General features: G+C 38.7%; 1 protein-coding gene across 2 annotated transcripts in view; it reads left to right on the forward strand.

Moving 5' to 3' along the window:
• The window catches only part of LOC122811992 (fumarylacetoacetate hydrolase domain-containing protein 2-like), a 256,975-nt gene that overhangs the window by 75,433 nt on the left and 160,215 nt on the right, over positions 1 to 21,327 (forward strand). Inside the window, exon 4 of one of the 2 annotated variants that reach the window (XM_044084200.1) lies at positions 10,414 to 10,473. The exons of the other annotated variant lie outside the window; for it this stretch is intronic. Within the exon in view, the coding sequence (XP_043940135.1) occupies positions 10,414 to 10,473 (60 nt within the window). The remainder of the gene's footprint in view (positions 1 to 10,413; positions 10,474 to 21,327) is intronic. 2 annotated transcript variants of the gene reach the window in all.

Genomic DNA, 21,327 nt, shown 5'->3' on the forward strand with positions numbered 1-21,327 from the left:
AAGTTTTACATGATAGGGAATTTAAATACCCACCATTACTTGGCAAAGGTAATGTTTTAAACCAAACCAATGCTACTGACCAACGATTACTAAGCAGTAATTTTGTTTACACACACACTAGAGGCTCCCAACAAATTGAAACATCCATTCTTACATACTGGCCACTTTTGACACTCCAGGATGCTATTAATAAAATTATCCCTGGTAAGCCTGGATTTACAAGAAGGAGGGACATTAATCTAAAGGGTTTATTAGAAAGTGGTCATAAGTATAAAAAGGATACGCATTTTTTTAACAAAGTAGGCACTTTTAAATGGGGTGCACGTAACCAATGTGCCTACATATATGACAATAATAATTTCTACATTCCCTCCAGAAATTTCAGAGTTAGTACCCAAGGTTATTTCAACTGTGCATTTAAAGGGGTGGTTTATCTCGGTACCTGCACCGAGTGCTGTAGTTTCTATGTAGGCAAGACCGAGAGGCCACTAAGAAAAAGGATATATGAGCATCTGTATGAGATTTCAAAGAAGAAAGATACCAATGCCTTTTATAAACATTCTTTGGTATGTAGTAACATGAATTTAAAATTTTTAGTACTAGAACAAGTCACTCAAGACCCCAGAGGGGGTGACTGGGAGACTCGTCTGGAAAATAAAGAACTGGTATGGCAACTAAAATTAAATGCAACAAAAACTCCAGGCTTGAACGACAGTATTAGCATAGCCAGTGTTTTAAAACTAGAGAGAGAGAAATTATGATTTCGTTATTTATTACTTTTTGGGCTTTTATTTTTATTAGATTGAGAACTTTCTACTTTTATTGTATTTTATTGTTTTGACATTTAAAGGTTTAATATTACTGGAATTTTTTATAATAAAATATGTGTAATGTTTATGCATATAATTACACATATTTTAAATTGACGTTATAAAAAATGCTTATGAATTTTATTCATGAACTTTATTTATTGCATGTGTTTAATATGATAAGCAAATATATTCACTTATTTATTTATACATTTTATATATACAACTGTTTTGCATATATAAACATATTTTTAAATGTATTTTTATACAAGGTTATTTAACTTTTTAATTGGGCTTAGAATTCACAAGCCTGTTGGTAATACTAGTGCTATGGGAGACATTGGTGCTTTAAATTTTTGATTATTGCAATTAAAACTGCAAATTAACCAACCACATGGTCAATTCCATATGGTATATAACAACTCTGTTTTTGATTGTTTTTTATCTTGATAAAGCCTGGTAGGAACCAGGCGAAAGCGCTTGACTAATTTGTTTTTTCCACTATTATTTTATGGATTAAAAGTTACTGAATATTTTCAAACCATTCTGTTCATTATTTACCTTAGTTTGATACGCATTGGCTTTTTTTGAACCAAGTTTCTTCACCTGTGGAGTTTTATTCGCTTTGGTATTTGTGTTAGCGTGGACATTTGTTTTTGGTTATCTCCATTACAACATTCAGTAATTTAAGTTCATAGGTGGTTACTAGGCTTTTGGCCCTAGGACCTTTATAAGCCTAACCATGTTACACCCTTGTTCCCTTATTGACCAAGTTGTATGGTCTACATCTGCAGCATAAGTCTGTGATCAGCACCGACTGCCTTTATCCAAGAGGGACATAGGTGACAACCCCAGGGTAAATTTACAGTCTCCCATCCAGTTGTCCAAGTTACACTTAAATAGGGTCATTGAGATGCTCTGTTTTACATGAATTGGGAGTTTTTTCTAGAGGAGTGGCAATCTCTGGGAAACATGTGTGTCTCTCCAGCATGTCCTGGTAATGTCGCAGCCTAGGATAAGATCCCTAGAGCGAGTGAATATTCTCTTGTTTGACTTGCAGATGTGCAGCATTTCCATTAGAGTAGGGTCTGAGACTGCTCTGTAGGCTAGGCACAAGTCGCCTCTCAGCAGCCTATAAGATACAGAGTACAGTGACAGGGCCTTCAGTCTGTCCATGAAGGTAATGTGTTGAAGGCCATGCATTTTCTTGGTGAGAAACCTCTGAGGTCTCCCCCAACTGCTGCAGGTGTATGGAGAGATACATGCAGAAGTGGTCTGATGGGGGATGAGTACAGGAGAGTTATAACATCCTTAGCTCTGGATGTGATGCCCTTACGTATGAGATGTGCGGCGTAGAAGGACTTCCTTACCACTGTGGACACATGGTGTTAAAATTGCTATCAACCTGTGTTCCCAAATCTCTCAACACAGGGTTTGAGCTAAGGAGGTTACTGTTAATATTGTAATTTGCAAGGACTTTCCCTTTGTTGGAAGAGGTGATAATGCATTTTTTGCATTTAGTTTTTAAGTCTGTTGCTTTGGCACCAATCATTGCTCTGTGTGACCCCTTTTTTGTAGTATGTCAGTATCATTGGGGGACTCATTGATTACACTCAGGTTGCAGTCATCAGCAAATTTGGTAAGCCGCAGGCCATCTATTTTTGTCTGGACTTCTAAGAAATAGATTCCAAACAATAGGGGGCCCAGCACAGATCTTTGTGCTTCGCCACTGGTAAATGGTCTGCTGGTAGAGGTGGAATCCCCAACTTTGACTGCATGCGTTGTGTTGTTGAACCTGTTGGCTATCCATCTAGTTACATATGGGTTAATTCCCAGCTGGGAGAATTTCTCAATGATGCCTGAGTGGGAGATTGTGTCAGACATCCTGGCTACATCAAGATAGGCTGTATATACTGTTTTGCCTTTGTCCAGGCCATTGGTGACATTCTTGAAGAACTCCACCAGGTTTAATAAGCATGACCTACCCTTAACAAAGCCAAACTGGGTCAGGTCAGGAGTTTGATGGCCACCTATGTCTTTGTTAATAAGGTCCATGATGATTCTTTCCATGGCCTTGCAGATAAGGCTGATTAGGCTTATGGGTCTACAGTTCCCAGGGTTGGTTGATGGACCCCCTTTGAGCTAGGGAATTACTTACTGTTTTACACTCTGCTAGGACAAAGCCAGTACTTAGACTGTGGTTGAAGAGAGTGCCAAGTGGTTCCACTAGGTCATGTTTTAGACCATTTAGTATGCAGTCTGGGATGTTATCCAGTCCCATAGAGGCTGCATTTTTGGCCATGGAGAGTCGGTCATGACCTGCTCTTTGGAGATACTAGGTACAGGACTGGAGGCAGGTATGCTTTGGGGTATGTCTAGTGGGGATGGGGGGGGGGGGTAAAGTTTGCACCAAATCTGTCTGCTAGCAGGTTGGGGATGTCCTCAGGGTCAGGATGAGTGGTACCATCCACTACTTATTCGGCACAAAGCTGGGCCTTCCCTTTTAGATTTCTGATGTAGCTAAAGAATGGCTTCTGATTATCCTTAGCTAGGGATGCTAGTTTACCTTTCTTCCTCTTTTGTATAACCTATTTATGTTGGATGTTCATCAGGGTGGCTTGTTTTTTGTGAGGACCGTGTTTTGATCCATGCAGGTGCAGTCGAGTCTGTATAAAAGTCATTGTCGACAGTGGTAGGAGGGGGTTTTAAACTATTTATGCCATCAGTTATGAGGCTATAGTTTGCTTTGGAGAAATGTTTCATCATTTTTGCTCTTGGGAGGAGTCAGGTATGATCTTTACTTCGAATGAGTCTGATTTATGACCAGACATTACCAGAGAGGGCAACAAACAGGGAATAGTGCAGAGAACCCCTATGTTAGTGAGTACTGAGTCTAGAAAATTTGAGCCCCTTGTGGGATGCAGACTATCTTTTCAAAAGCATTTGTATTAACAAAGTCTAGGAACTTTAGGGAGAGCATGTTTGTGCTCATATATGACTCCCAGGATAGTTGAAATCACCCATGACCAAGGTGTTTGGCTATATAGTGAGTGACTCAAGTAGGTCCAGGTAGGCAGAGTGGTCCTCATGGTGGGAGGCCTATAGCTAACAATGATATGGAAGGGGGTTTTACCTATAGTTAGTTGGACTTGGAGTAGCTCTAGGGAGTCGTACTATTTGACCAGTCTTGAGGTGTATTTCTCTTTAATGAATGGAGACACCAGGTCTGAACATGCAGAAGACATTGTAGCCTTGCATGGCTGGGGTGCTTTCTGTGGCCCTAAACTATGTTTCTGTGATTGCATAGACATTGACATCTTGCAAGGTAAGGAGTGCTTCCAGTGAGTGCAGTTTCCGTTTTAGACTCCTAGCATTAAGCAGCATAACCTTGAGTTTGTTTTTAGTGGATTTTTTTATGTCAGGAATTTGTTATGACATTGCCTAAAAAAGGCAGTATGGGGAGGCAAGTACCTTTGCTAGTAACCGAATGCCAAGAGGCGACAGGGGAAGACTATCTCTGGCAAAGCAGCATGGTCTGTTGACCATATCTTCCCAGGCTGACAAATACTGGATCCCCCTGGACTGACACCAGAAGCTAAGCCAGTTGCTGAAGTCAGCCATTATTTGTTTATATTGAGGCATCATCCTGGATGAAGTTAGAATGCTGCTTAGGGTTAGGGACATACCTAGTCATGCAGTCATGTAGTCCAGTGAACTATGTCTCAAGTCATTCACTCCAACATGGACTATGATAGAGTTAGAATGGTACTTGTTGTTAAGAGACTTGAGTGCATGCATGATCTGATGGATCCTGTCACCTGACAGGTAGCTGACCATGACCTTCTTCTTGTCCAGCCTGGTGAGGGGGACATCTGTGAGTCTCACTATGGGGTCACCTATGACCAAGACATTTGGTTTTGAGGTGTTTTGCCCAAGGGTTTTTATTGGCTGAGACACTGTTGTGTGTATTATTATACGTAGTGGATTCTGTTGGGTCAGCATATGTGCAGTAGGTTTGCACGTGGGAGGTCTCTGATCTTTAGGTAGGTTCCTAGTGAGTACCTCTGCATAGGTGGGTTTATGTGTTGTCAGCTTGTTATGTGCAAGAGGTGAAGTGTATGTGATGACAACCTGTTTGATATCTAGTTTGTTGTTACGCGAGAGAATTGATTCCAAATTCATAGTACAAATACATCTCTCACATGTTGTAATTGTTTTTAGGAGTAACTGGTTTGTCAGTATACATGATATAATTGCTACATGGCCTCAGGATGCCCATGTCAATCAGGCTGGCTGGAGAAATGGTGGGAAACTGTCCGACCATTATGGTAGGTATATACTGTAGTAACTAGTGGGGAGCAGACTAGATAGACCAGGTATTACTGTAAGACTAACAAAAAGCGGCTATTCTATGGAAGGCTAGGAGTACAAAACTGCCTCAGTGCTTCACTATGCACAACTGAGTTGCTTGCAGGGCAGCAGTGCACAACTGTGTTGCGCACAATGAAGCCGGGAAGCTTAGGAAGGTTTCCCTAGCAGATATCTAGGGAAAATTCTGTTTCCAGGTGTTTACTTCTATGCATGGCTATACACAGCTGTGCTAAACCCTGTTGGGAGATGCGCAGCTATGTGCTAACGTGAGGCTTAAATACACATGAAGTTAAAAACAATGTAACCAATGAGAAAGCCCAAGACTGAGCCTTATCCAACTATCTCCAACTCAGATGGGTCCTAGGCTGCACACTTCTGCCACAAGGGTGCAGGGGGGGGGGGCTTATTAGCATAAGGTGGCTGGTTTTAGTGCTCAAGTGATATCAAAAAGTCTAGATTCAACAAGTCTGAATCTAGCCTATGCTGCAGAATGCAGAACTACTAGAAATTCAAAGTACAGAAAATCGCAGTCACAAAAGCAAAAAAAAACAGCTTAAATAAAGCAGCAATTCGGTAGAATACTGTTCTAAAAGTCCAATGTAGACTTTAAAAATACTTATTTTTCAGCAGATTTCAATGGATGCCTTGAATTTAGTTCTGATTCACTGCAGAACTCTGGCTAAAGTCACCAGTCTCTGAGCAGCTCGAGTAAACTGAGTGCAAAGCCGCACAAACATCACACTTAAATACAAACAAAGTTAAATGATTTTAAATGAAGTAACCAAAGAGAAAACCCATGGCGGAGTCTTATTCCAGCAATCCACAACTCAGATGGGTCCTTGGCTGCACACTTCTACCACTAGGGTGCAGGGGGCCTTCTTAATGTAAGGTGGCTGATTTTAGTGCTCAAATGATACCAAACAGTGTAGATTCAGCAAGCCTGAATTTAGCCTATCCTATAAAATGCAGAAGTACTTGAAATTCAAACTGCAAAAAAATCACAGTCACAACAACAAAACAGTTTAAGTAAAGCAGCAATTCAGTAGAATACTTCCACAAGAGTGTAGACCACAAAACTTCCTAATGTGAAATAATTGGTCTGGAACCCAATTGCTTAAACCAGAACAAAGACACTTAGAATAACAGGCACAATAAACCATCAGCAGCAATTCCCAGATTAGAAGGGTGTAGGCTACACTCTCCTGCCACAAGAATCTAGACCACAAACCTTCCTAATGTAAATTCTGTTATAGCTGGTTTACAATTTGATTTGCATTTTTGAGTAATTGCTTTTTATGCAGACAATAGCATTAAACGTAGTAGGGCCTTACTATGTCTAGGCCATTCAGTTTCTATATCCAAACACAAGACAACAATTTCCCAAGTTACAATAATTTGCTCGCTCAACATTTCTGAGAAAATAGCGTATAAGTAACTTTCAAAAAAATTATGTTCCCAAGTACCCTCTCTCTTTCCCATCATACCTCCAACAATTGCTATCTACATGTGGAAAAATTCTCTGAACTCTACTTGGGATATAAAACTAACTATGCAACCATTTCCATGTAAAAATCTAAAGCCTTCTGGATATTGTTGCATACTCTGGAGCTATACAAATATCCTCCAATTGTTCCTTTGTATATTGCCTTTCCCTTCTCATTTCCCAGCCTTTTCTATACTCTTCTGATTGATTCTTATAGTTATCATGCATTATTTTACATGCCCTGTGAAGTCGCACCTCTGCGCCAGTGATCAAGGAGCCTTAATCCTCACCACTGATACCGGTGGGAAACATTCACTGAGGAAAAAAAAATAGACACACACAGTGTTTTCAAATGCAGCTTTCTGCACGAAGTACATTTTCCCTTAAGAACACAGGGATTGCACACTCCAGTCCTGGGGCTGGACTTTCTCTCCAGGCATACCTCTCAACTGTATAGATTTTCACAGAATGTCTAGATTTTTGCCTCATATTTCTGGTCTGCTCCTCATAAAAGTTGTGATTTTTCTGGCAAATCACTGAGATGATCTGTGGAATGAAGTCACTAAATAATGACATGCATTTGAATTTCAGATTTCATATCCTTCAGAAAAATGCATGTTAAGACAAACCCTGTTATTGTAGCAACTTTCTAAGTTTATAAGAGCAATATTTAAAATATGTCCCCATTTTTGACCTGCAGTCTGTCAGACTCTGTCCAGATTTTTTGCATTAAGAGGTTGAAAGGTATATCTCCATGCCCCAAGTAAGACTCCCCACTGACCACTACAGAGCTAAGTTTTTAGCCGGATGTTCTAAGCCAAGTCCTCCACCACCCACTCTGTGAACTCAGTGCTCTCAGTGTCCCTGTTTAAAGTAGCTGACACACACATTCTCTTTGAGATTTGATTTTCACACACACACATACACACACACACACACACACACACACACACACACACACACACACACACACCTGGGAAAGGATGGCACAGCTTACCCCCTTTGCTACCTCCACCCAGACTATAAGGCAGATACACTGCCACCAGCCAGCTACTTTAAGGCTCTTACTAGGGTACCCAGTTAATCTTAATAAAATTAATACTTATACAGATGGTAGCATTTCCAAGCCAAGCAGCAAGATTTTCAGGAACGTGGAGCCACAGTGCCACTAAATAAATGCAATTATTCTCAAAGGTTAAATATTTCCTAAAAAGACTGGCCACAATAAAAGGTATAGATATATTTAATAATAAATAATAAAATAGAAAACATGAAAATACAGAATATCTATTTACAATAAACACCAAAACACCAGAGTTTCAGTTCACATGAGATATAAAGAACAACATAGATGGAAAGACTCAGACAGATACGGAAAAACAATGTTTAGCTAGTCTCACTATATTTTCCTAATTGACTGAGGAATTACTGTTCCCCTATTACTTATTAGAGCATGGCAAGATAAAGTAGATGAGTGTCTCTTGTCAGGTCTAATAAAATTCTGAGTACCACTGACACATATCTCACTGATATCTAAATACCATTTCAATGCTGGCTACAGAATGACATCACATCTGGTCATCTGACTCTGTGATTCCCACACTACCCCTCACTAGCAACTGAGCCAGGATATGGCACAGATGAGTCACAATACACACATAGAACTTTAAGTCTATATACAGCATCTGGAAGCTACAAAACAATTGCAACACTTCTAGCCTTCCTGCAGAAAGGCTTTTCATAGATATTGCATCTCTGGCTGCATTCAGACCTGTGAGACAGAATCTTTAAGGCTTAAGCCAAGTCATTTAATTTCAGGCTATTTCTCTTAAAGCTTAGCTGGGCTGAACTTAACCCCTTCCCTTCCGGTATCCTCTGTTAAAATATATACATTTCAGCAGTTACAACAATACAGCCTGACAAACATGTATACTTCTTTTCTGTCAGCAGGACCCACTGTTGATATATTTATAATGCAAACAGCTTTACAAATACATTTTAACACAAGCATCTGTACAAAAATCACTTTGATAGTCAAATGACGTAATTCTTTACAAAACTCCAGCTAGCTATGCTGGCATATGTTACACATGCACTGTCCTACTACCCGTGGCACAGCTGGCACTATCTCATATCATCACATGCCCTACCAATTATCCCTTTTTAACCACAGATTGTGTTCTATCTTCAACTATAAAATCAACTAGAGTTCGTCTTTTACTAAACATTACTCTAGCCCTTTCACTGTGCTTTATAATCTGTTATTAATCCCTGGTAGGGAAGGCAATCTTCAACCTGGCATCCAAACATTTGATTGCCCCATCAAACTATATGACTTTTCCCTGCCTAGTTATTTGCTCCCAATTCCTTGGTTCACCAAATTCTCTCCTGTAGGGTATAGTAGGTGAAATGGACTTTTAAAGATCTGAAAACCTGGATATTTGCTCCACTAAGGAGAAAACTCTGTGAGCACATTCTATCAATAAGTCCTGTTGATTGAAACAAAACCACTCTTCCTAACTTTTGTTTAATAAAAAGAGACATAATCACAGGACTTGGCTTATTCTGGGACCACCATGATGATGTTTCTGCTCATACTCTGATGATCCTCCAGGTCAGTAAGCTTTGCCTCAGTATACTCCAGTCTGGCCTCATCTGCTTCGTGCTGCCACTTAGCTGTGTCTAGTTTGGCGAAATGGTGCTGCAGATGGTCAGAACCATCCTACAGCTCTGCCTCCATATTCTTCATTCAAGAGTGCATTTTGGCCATATATTCCAAAAGGGACAAAGTCGTTTTTTGTAGCTCCTTCTTTATTACATCAACCTTAGTGTTGAGGCACTCCGGTACCAACAGACCTGATGACAAAGGTTGCTTTTAAGATGGAGACAGGCTGTGAGAAAGAGACTGAGTGTCTAGGCATGACCTGGAGAATAACTCAATTGCTTTTCATTTTATTTTTTTGATGTTAGAGTTTTTGGAAACTTGATCATATACACATATTCTCTGTTGAGTTTCTGTTTTGACACTGGGAGAGCTACAGTCAAGGTGTTACTCACTTTGCAGCCATCTTGGAAGACCGACCAAAACTGAATCTTGAACTGATTTTTGCTGAACAGCTGCAGAATCCGTCCCAGGCAGTGTTTTCTTTTCATCTTTTCTGGTTGATCTTCATTTGTTTTTTCCAAATTTCTTCTTTTCTGGCATCCAGGCAATGTATTTACTAGCCAATAACTGAATTAAATTAAGTTTCAATGGCACTCCTTTTTTTTCAGTTTCTGTTTTCACACTGGGAGAGCTGAAGTTATGCTGTTGATCAGTGTGCAGCCATCTTGGAAGTCCTGTGGTATTTATGTGAAGGCTAGCTATGTTTGCAATCAGCTGTAATCAAGTAGTTGTTTCATGGGTGATTGTGTCCAGGCTGCACATAGGTGAAATATGCTTACTGCCATTAAGAAAAAAATTGAATATACGATACTGAGAACTTAAACTAACTTGTGGTGAGATAAGTAATGCTTCAATAAGACTTAATCCTCCTACTCTTAAATGTGTAGTTTGTAGCTTGAGATACAACAAATAATTATTAAATTTAATTGGTCAATTGTCCTTTTCCATAGTGTGATATTACATCTGCAGCTGAAAGCAGGCTGACAGATATTTAATGTGTTAGACGTTGTAATTTAATGCTGAACTCTCTACATAACAATCAATGCCATCATTCTGCTGCTGACTGCATGTATTATTTCCTTTAGGAAGTAGACTGGGAGGTTGAAATGGCCTTCATTATTGGAAAAAAGGGGAAACATATTAAGGTAAGAAACAGTATCTTGAAACTTGCCAGATTGGATCCCAAGCTTTTCAAATGTGGTAAAGTGATATATACATTCCCCGGACAATAAATTTATGAAAATAATTCTCTCCACTGTTACTGAACACACAAGTAGTTAGTTGTTCACTACTTCAAGGTGAGATATAGCCAGGAACATGTCAGTAGTACCCTTAGATGCATCTTGTGTGGCCATAACCATGAATGGCATGTCACTGTAATACACGTCTTTCACAAATGCATTTACATCACTGTGATGCCAAATCTTCACTGTTGAGAAATCATATTGTATAATATTCAGTTTATGAAGCAAAAGTTCTTCCTTTACAGAAGCCTGTCAAGAGGAACAAATTGATTTTTGGATAGAATACATATTTCCAGAGGTCTCACGTTGAAAAGTAAAATGCCTCAACTGGGGTTCCTCAAGGCTTGGTGCTGAGTTCTCTTGTATTTGGCATATATTTTTCAGGTATATAAGCCTGTATCCCATGTCTGCAGTCACCAAAATTCATTGATGACTATAAACTAGGTGGTGTTGCTCAACCACCCACTGATGTGAAAGGATAATAGCCTCAAAGTAAATGCCAAATAATGAAGCAGAGTCAACTTTGGTAAAATAAATAATTCCTCATTATACTATATAGATGATACCTTCCTTAAGGATGACACTTGTCATTTAAGAGCTAGGTATCGTTGTGGATGACTCCCTATCCTTTGATTATCATGTTGCAGCTTTAGTTGGAAAATCTTTCTAAGTGGCCCAACTAATAACAAGGGCATGTCATCCAGAACCAGAACTTCTGCTTCCATTGTACTCATCCCTTACCATTAATGAGTACAGAGCTCTCTTTGGTATGCGCTTATCAAAACAGCTCATTCAAATGAAGAATCCTCAGACTGCTAACCAAAAAAGTCACATGCCTTAAGTCCATTAGTTATCCAGACTGATAGGCCATCCAATTTCTATGTACTACTTGCTTCCAAAGCCTTCAAGTTGTAGAAATACTCCCCCAGACCTATTATGTCATCATAGAACTAATTGTTCCTCAAAACACTTATACAAAAGGTGTCAATCTCTCTCAGCAAATTAATAGGACATATTGACTTAAGGGGTTCTTATTGCAACATATTTTGCCTCTATGGGGTGAAGTACACTAGCATATCAAGCAAAGTAGGACGCTAGCTACATTCAAGACTAATCTAGGCAACTGGATGGGCACTAACAAATTGACCCCAGGTCTGTCTTGTTGCCCCTCTTTGGAGCAGGAAGTAAGTCTTGGTGTCATGCCCCTCAGTTGTCTTGATTTTTGCGGACTGTCCAGATTTTTGTCTGATATTTTTGATCTGTACCTCTTAAAATGTGTTTTATTGGGGATTGAATTCACTAGATTATGACAGGTATTTGAGTTTCAGACTTCAGGTCCTACAGAAAATGCATGCAAATGTAAAACCAGTTATTTGGAAATGTAAACAAAGATAAACACCAAAATGTCCAAACAAAGGTTTGCAGTATTAAGCGAAGTCAAAAGCTAATGTTCACCAGAAGACAATTTAATGAGGCGCCTTTCGTCTGCACTGTGTGCAGACTTCTTCAGACATACAAAAAACCTTTTAAAAACTTTGTTTAAAAACATTTAAACTGGTATAATGAACCAATCATAACACACAACTAATTAAGGTGATTAATTAGAGCTGCTGCACTGATTGTTAGCATGCACCATAAACTAAGCTCAAAGTAAACTTTTATGCAAAACCTTCCATGAATAACTGGAACAGTGATTGTCAAACACACTAAAGAAACTTCATAACAAAAGCATAAACTTAAAAATTAATACAGTAAAAGTGAACAAAAGTTCACAAACCAAAACTCATACTAAAATTTTAAACTTGTATAACAGATAAAATAAAACAAACTAATGTATGTAAGAAAATTACAGCAGATATATACATAGTTCATTAATGGTAAGCCAAGGAAGTTACATAACCATGATATCTTACCCTCACCTTTTCAAACTTTTCAATTTAAGAATACTGCTTATAGAGCAGGACTCATTGAGACCTGGAAAGATTTACAAGCATTCAGTTTGATTTGCCAGGTTAGTTCTAATTCTTCTAACAAGAGGTGTAAGGGTGCGCCCCTTCTGTCATTATTCACCTGGTCTATTACTAGAAATTTGAAACTATGATTCTTATATTTTAAAGTATGTTTGGCTAGTGCATTGTCCAATTTGTTCCTAGTTATTGCATATTGATGTTTATAAATGCATTCATGCAGCCGACACTCAATTTTTTCAATATATAACGCAGGGCAACCTTGACATACTGCCATATACACCACCATTTTGGAGTTACAATTATACCTGCTCCTTACCTTACATTGAAAGTTCTGTGTAGTGACTCTGTTAGTCTCTATTATGTATTTACAGTAATTGCAACTTTGGCATTTGTACATGCCAGCAGTTCTCGTAAAGTTAGAAACAGGTTGTTCTAACAGTGACTTCAAGTTCTTACCCCTTCTAAACGTAATAATGGGGTGGTCACCAACTTTAGTTGCAAAAGTGGGATTACTCATGAATAATGCCCAATTCTTCTTTATGGTCTCAGTACATTGATAACTAGATGAATTAAATGTCAAAATTAGTTTTGGACCAAAGTATGAAGGTTTGCCCAAGTGGATTACAGTACACCCTTCTGTTGGTGAATGGGTGTTGGTGCCTTGGTTCAACTAATGGTGTTTTATGGTCAATAAGGGTTTATAAATGCCATTAAGTCTTTTAACTGTAACTTCCTTAACTAGTTCATCAAGGAGTTTTATAGGGTATCCTCTATGTGTGAACATACTCGTAAGTAGTTCACATTCTTTGTAGAAGTCATCATCTTGACTCACTATACGGGCTGCTCTAACAAGATGACCTTTTATCACTGATCGTTTCTGATGACTAGGGTGACAACTTGTAAAATGCAAGAAGGAATTTGAGTATGTGGTTTTCCTATGAATGTTAGCTACAAAATTACACGCTTCGCGATTTTTCGACAATAAGATGTCTAAATAAGTTGTAGTTACATCACTATAAGAAGAAATGAAGCTCAAAAAGTGTGTAGAGTTATTGAATTTATCCAACATCATGTTACTGATGTTGACATCATCTTTAACTAAAATAAAAATGTCGTCCAAATAGCGAGTGTAAAATGTGATGTATTTCATTAGTTCAGGATCCTTAAACACAAACTCGGTTTCCCAGTGTGCCATGACTGCATTAGCTATGCTCGTCCCACAAGGGGAGCCCATGGCAACACCCACTTTTTGCAAGTAAAAATTCTGACCAAACATGAAAAAGTTATTGTACAAAATTATTTCAAGTAGTTCCACGACCACAGAAATTTCCATTTTGGTGGCTCCATTTTTCTTGAGCACTAAAATGACCCATTCAATGCCAGTGTCATGTGGTATACATGTGTAAACGTCCTTCACGTCGACCGTGAGGAAGTTGTTACTTGTATCAAATGCTAGCTTATCAATTTTCTCAAGGAAAGACCATGAGTCCTTGCAAATCTGAGTTTCAAAAATGAGATATTTCTGTAGTATAGACTCAACAAACTTGGCACATGGTTAGGTAGGAGAACCACGACCATCAACTAATGGTCTCATTGGAGGATCAGTGATGCTTTTATGAATTTTTGGTATACCAAAAAGGTACGGAAACCTTGGGTAGGTAGTGGTCATGTAGTTGAACATTTTTTGTTCAATCCTACCTTCAACAAACATGTCCTCTATCCTGCTCTTTATGGATCTATATGCTCTATTAACCTCAGAAAGTGAACTAAGTGAGTATGAAGGACTGTCTAGAAGTTGAACCATGCATTCATGGTAGTCTGGATTATCAAAAATTACCAGCCCACCACCCTTGTCGGGCTTACAAATGCGTATATCTTGCATTCGAATATAATCAAGGTGTTCACGTTCAACTTTACTAATATAGTTGTTCCTTTTAGGCTTATAAGTCTGCTTAACTCCTTGCCTGAAGTCTAACTCGCACATCTGCTCAAAAATCTGTACTAGTGGGTGCAAGGGGGGGTTATATGTACTGGCAATTCTAAATGGGTCAATATCTATTCTATTAACACTGGCACACATCATCAAGTTAAAATTCAATTTCCGTGAAAATAACTTGACGTCATTGATAGTCTTAACCAAGTCAAATTTCTGTTCGGGGACATATGTGTAACCTTTAGCTAGAAATTCAACGGGGTCAGCAGGGACAGCAACTGAAGAAAAATTATACACTTTAAAATCGCCTGTAGAGTTTATAATAATGTCAGGCTTAGTTGTTTCCCTGCTAATGACACTGTTGTCTAATCTATGGTCCAAGGAATCACCATCATACAGTTCCAAGTCACTTAAAGTTAAGCTATTATCAGTGAAGTGAGAGTTATTATTCACTAAATGGAGGTTGTGATTGTCAAAATCAATGTTGGCATCAGAGAGTGTGATAAGGTCAACAGTTAGATCAGAGTCTCTGAGTACTGCACAGTCCATAAAGGTTAAGTCCTGTATGTCTTGGACCTCTGCTTGTTCGCCCTGCTTTGGGCAAGGTTGTTCTGCTGTTTGGGCCTGGTTCCAGTCTGATGGGCATCCCGAAAATTCGAATTCTGTTGTGTGAGGGTACCTTGTGATTGATTGCGATTGTGTAACCTCTCACTTCATTTTGTAACTGTAAATTGTCATTATTTGAACCCAAGTTCTCATTATGTGAGGCACTGTTGGTGTTAGCCCTTGAGTTGTCATATTGAATCACATGTGTAACTGCATTTTCCACTGCATGTACAGGGGCTCCATTCAGTGGACGGTTAAAACCATGCCATACTTGTGCAGATGATAAAATAGGATATGCAGTATTGTCTTTGTATGCTTTAAGGTCACGGTCCAGCTTTTTAACTTTATTGTTCTTAAGCTTACCCAAATATTGGTTGATACTAGAGAAAATACGGCTGTATTCGTATTTGTAGTGGCCAAATTCAATATGATGTTTAATGCTGGAATCTAACTCCATAACACTGATGTTAAGATCATTAACCCATATAGTGTAATGCTTGATCATCTCTTCGAGTAACTCGAAGCCTTGCCGGTCAAACAGAGTCACCAATTCATTATAAAAGTCAGAATTAGTGACTATACCAGTTGGAAACTGGGAGCGCCGTAACCCTTTAGGGACAATCTTGCATGAGAGGCACTCACGAAAATACGAAATTTCAAGTTGTAATTTCTTAAGCTTAACCAGCAAGCTATCTAAGTCTTTGAGTTTGACGACAATGTCAGGTGTTAAGTTAAAATCTAAAAGGTTACCTTGGCTACTTTCTGGTCGTATATCGTTTGAAGATGTGAAAGTAAACGTGTCCGCTAACCAAGCACTGGAACACCCGTATAATTGCTACCGTTGTCAATGAGCTTATTGCTAAGTTCTTGTATATGAGTCTCTGCTGGATTGTTTGTTGAGCTAGACGCATCCGCTTGACTAGTTCCCATACTAAGAGGCTGACAACCCACAATTTCACAGTTGTTTTCTGCAACCGGTAAATTTTTAGTTAATACTGCTGGTTGATGGCAGGTTTGTACTGCCGGTAAAGTAGAAGAAGAAGCGTTTAAACATCCCGCCATTTCGGCTCGGTTGTTATCTTCACTGGTAGATGGAAGCAAATCACAGAGGGCTCGTTGTGTGTCAAGCTGCTCCAACTTTGAATACAAAGAATCCATCCTCGATAGGAGAGAATCCAGGGTGGAGGCATTAACAAGGTTGGAAACCGAAGCTGGTGCTGGGGTTGCAGCACTATCACAGCCCTTAAGAAGTTCCGGTGTAGCGTTAGCCGAGAAGTCGCTAGGGCTACTTGCAAAACCTGAAGCCATAACAAACTGGAAATGTAAACAAAGATAAACACCAAAATGTCCAAACAAAGGTTTGCAGTGTTAAGCGAAGTCAAAAGCTAATGTTCACCAGAAGACAATTTAATGAAGCGCTTTTCGTCTGCACTGTGTGCAGACTTCTTCAGCCTTACAAAAAACATTTTAAAAACTTATTTTAAAAACATTTAAACTGGTATAATGAACCAATCATAACACACAATTAATTAAGGTGATTAATTAGAGCTGCTGCATTGATTGCTAGCATGCACCATAAAGTAAGCTCAAAGTAAACTTTTATGCAAAAGGAAGTTTTTAAAAGGTTTTTTGTATGTCTGAAGAAGTCTGCACACAGTGCAGACGAAAAGCGCTTCATTAAATTGTCTTCTGGTGAACATTAGCTTTTGACTTCGCTTAATACTGTAAACCTTTGTTTGGACATTTTGGTGTTTATCTTTGTTTACATTTCCAGTTTGTTATGGCTTCAGGTTTTGCAAGTAGCCCTAGCGACTTCTCGGCTAACGCTACACCAGAACTTCTTAAGGGCTGTGATAGTGCTGTAACCCCAGCACCAGCTTCGGTTTCCAACCTTGTTAATGCCTCCACCCTGGATTCTCTCCTATCGAGGATGGATTCTTTGTGTGCCAGGTTGGAGCAGCTTGACACACAGCAATGAGCCCTCCGTGATATGCTTCCATCTACCAGCGAAGATAACAACCGAGCCGAAATGGCGGGATGTTTAAACGCTTCTTCTTCTACTTTACCGGCAGTACAAACCTGCCATCAACCAGCAGTATTAACTAAAAATTTACCGGATGCAGAAAACAACTGTGAGGTTGTGGGTCATCAGCCTCTTAGTATGGGAGCTAGTCAAGTGGATGCATCTAGCTCAACAAACAATCCAGCAGAGACTCATATACAAGAACTTAGCAATAAGCTCATTGACAACGGCAGCAATTATACGGGTGTTCCAGTGCTTGGTTAGCGGACACATTTACTTTCACATCTTCAAACGATATACGACCAGATGGTAGCCAAGGTAACCTTTTAGATTTTAACTTAACACCTGACATTGTGGACAAACTCAAAGACTTAGCTTGCTGGTTAAGCTTAAGAAATTACAACTTAAAATTTCGTATTTTCGTGAGTGCCTCTCATGCAAGATTGTCCCTAAAGGGTTACGGCACTCCCAGTTTCCAACTGGTACAGTCACTAATTCAAACTTTTATAATGAATTGGTGGCTTTGTTTGACCGGCAAGGCTTCGAATTACTCGAAGTGATGATCAAGCATTACACTATATGGGTTAATGATCTTAACATCAGGGTTACGGAGTTAGATTCCAGCATTAAATATCATATTGAATTTGGCCACTACAAATACGAATACAGCCGTATTTTCTCTAGTATCAACCAATATTTGGGTAAGCTTAAGAACAATAAAGTTAAAAAGCTGGACCGTGACCTTAAAGCATACAAAGACAATACTGCATATCCTATTTTATCATCTGCACAAGTATGGCATGGTTTTAAGCGTCCACTGAATGGAGCCCCTGTACATGCAGTGGAAAATGCAGTTACACATGTGATTCAAAATGACAATTCGAGGGCTAACACCAACAGTGCCTCACATAATGAGAACTTGGGTTCAAATAATGACAATCTACAGTTACAAAATGAAATGAGGAGAAGTGAGAGGTTACACAATCACAATCAATCACAAGGTACCCTCACACAACAGAATTCAAATTTTCAGGATGCCCATCAGACTGGAACCAGGCCCAAACAACAGAACAACTTTGCCCAAAGCAGGGCAAACAAGCAGAGGTCCAAGACATACAGGACTTAACCTTTATGGACTGTGCAGTACTCAGAGACTCTGATCTAACTGTTGACCTTATCACACTTTCTGATGCCAACATTGATTTTGACAATCACAACCTCCATTTAGTAAATAATAATTCTCACTTCACTGATAATAGCTTAACTTTAAGTGACTTGGAACTGTATGATGGTGATTCCTTGGATAATAGATTAGACAACAGTGTCATTAGCAGGGAAACAACTAAGCCTGACATTATTATAAACTCTACAGGTGATTTTAAAGTGTATAATTTTTCTTCGGTTGCTGTGTCTGCTGACCTCGTTGAATTTCTATCTAAAGGTTACACATACGTCCCCGAATAGAAATTTGACTTGGTTAAGACTATCATTGACGTCAAGTTATTTTCACGGAAATTGAATTTTAACTTGATGATGGGTGCCAGTGTTGATAGAATAGATATTGACCCATTTAGAATTGCCAGTACATATAACCCCCCCTTGCACCCACTAGTACAGATTTTTGAGCAGATGTGCGAGTTAGACATCAGGCAAGGAGTTAAGCAGACTTATAAGCCTAAAAGGAATGACCATATTAGTAAAGTTGAACGTGAACACCTTGATTATATTCGAATGCAAGATATACACATTTGTAAGCCCGACAAGGGTGGCGGGCTAGTAATTTTTGATAATCCAGATTACCATGAATGCATGGTTCAACTTCTAGACAGTCCTTCATACTCACTTAGTTCACTTTCTGAGGTGAATAGAGCATATAGATCCATAAAGAGAAGCATAGAGGACATGTTTGTTGAAGGTAGGATTGAACAAAAAATGTTCAACTATATGACCACTACTTACCCAAGTTTTCCGTACCTTTTTGGTATACCAAAAATTCATAAAAGCATCACTGATCCTCCAATGAGACCATTAGCTGATGGTCGTGGTTCTCCTACCTACCCATGTGCCAAGTTTGTTGACTCTATACTACAGAAATATCTCGTTTTTGAAACTCAAATTTGCAAGGACTCATGGTCTTTCCTTGAGAAAATTGATAAGCTAGCATTTGATACAAGTAACAACTTCCTCGCGGTCGACGTAAAGGACCTTTACACTTGTATACCACATGACACTGGCATTGAATGGGTAATTTTAGTGCTCAAGAAAAATGGAGCCACCAAAATGGAAATTTCTGTGGTCGTAGAACTACTTGAAATAATTTTGTACAATAACTTTTTCATGTTTGGTCAGAATTTTTACTTGCAAAAAGTGGGTGTTGCCATTGGCTCCCCTTGTGGGGCGAGCAAAGCTAATGCAGTCATGGCACACTGGGAAACCGAGTTTGTGTTTAAGGATCCTGAACTAATGAAATACATCACATTTTACACTCGCTATTTGGACGACATTTTTATTTTAGTTAAAGGTGATGTCAACATCAGTAACATGATGTTGGATAAATTCAATAACTCTACACACTTTTTGAGCTTCATTTCTTCTTATAGTGATGTAACTACAACTTATTTAGACATCTTATTGTCGAAAAATCGTGAAGCGTGTAATTTTGTAGCTAACATTCATAGGAAAACCACATACTTGAATTCCTTCTTGCATTTTACAAGTTGTCACCCTAGTCATCAGAAACAATCAGTGATAAAAGGTCAACTTGTTAGAGTAGCCCGTATAGTGAGTCAAGATGATGACTTCCACAAAGAATGTGAACTACTTACGAGTATGTTCACACATAGAGGATACCCTATAAAACTCCTTGATGAACTAGTTAGGGAAGTTACAGTTAAAAGACTTAATGGCATTTATAAACCCTTATTGACCATAAAACACCATTAGCTGAACCAAGGCACCAACACCCTTTCACCAACAGAAGGGTGTACTGTAATCCACTTGGACAAACCTTCATACTTTGGTCCGAAACTCATTTTCACATTTAATTCATCTAATTATCAATGTATTGAGAGCATAAAGAAAAATTGGGCATTATTCATGAGTAATCCCACTTTTGCAACTAAAGTTGGTGACCACCCCATTATTACGTTTAGAAGGGGTAAGAACTTGAAGTCACTGTTAGAACAACCTGTTTCTAACTTTACGAGAACTGCTGGCATGTACAAATGCCAAAGTTGCAATTACTGTAAATACATAATAGAGACTAACAGAGTCACTACACAGAACTTTCAATGTAAGGTAAGGAGCAGGTATAATTGTAACTCCAAAATGGTGGTGTATATGGCAGTATGTCAAGGTTGCCCTGCGTTCTATGTTCGAAAAACTGAGCGTAGGCACCGTGAACGCATTTATGAACATCAATATGTAATAACTAGGAACAAATTGGACAATGCACAAGTCAAACATACTTTAAAATATAAGAATCATAGTTTCAAATTTCTAGTAATAGACCAGGTGAATAATGACAGAAGGGGCGCACCCTTACACCTCTTGTTAGAAGAATTAGAGCTAACTTGGCAAATCAAACTGAATGCTTGTATCTTCCCAGGTCTCAATGAGTCCTGCTCTATAAGCAGTATTCTTAAATTGAAAAGTTTGAAAAGGTGAGGGTAAGATATCATGGTTAAGTAACTTCCTTGGCTTACCATTAATGAACTATGTATATATCTGCTGTAATTTGCTTACATACGTTTGTTTGTTTTATTTTATTTGTTAGATAAGTTTAAAATTTTAGTATGAGTTTTGGTTTGTGAACTTTTGTTCACTTTTACTGTGTTAATTTTTAAGTTTATGCTTTTGTTATGAAGTTTCTTTAGTGTGTTTGACAATCACTGTTCCAGTTATTCATGGAGGGTCTTGCATAAAAGTTTACTTTGAACTTACTTTATGGTGCATGCTAACAATCAATGCAGCAGCTCTAATTAATCACCTTATTTAATTGTGTGTTATGAGTGGTTCATTATACCAGTTTAAATGTTTTTTAAAGGAAGTTTTTAAAAGGTTTTTTGTATGTCTGAAGAAGTCTGCACACAGTGCAGACGAAAAGCGCTTCATTAAATTGTCTTCTGGTGAACATTAGCTTTTGTCTTCACTTAATACTGCAAACCTTTGTTAAAACCAGTTATTTGATCAATTTTCTAAGTTAATAAAACAAATATTTAAAG

The sequence above is a fragment of the Protopterus annectens genome, chromosome 9.part0 (assembly GCF_019279795.1).
Source record: "Protopterus annectens isolate FY-2018-M chromosome 9.part0, PAN1.0, whole genome shotgun sequence".
NCBI lineage: Eukaryota > Metazoa > Chordata > Ceratodontiformes > Protopteridae > Protopterus > Protopterus annectens.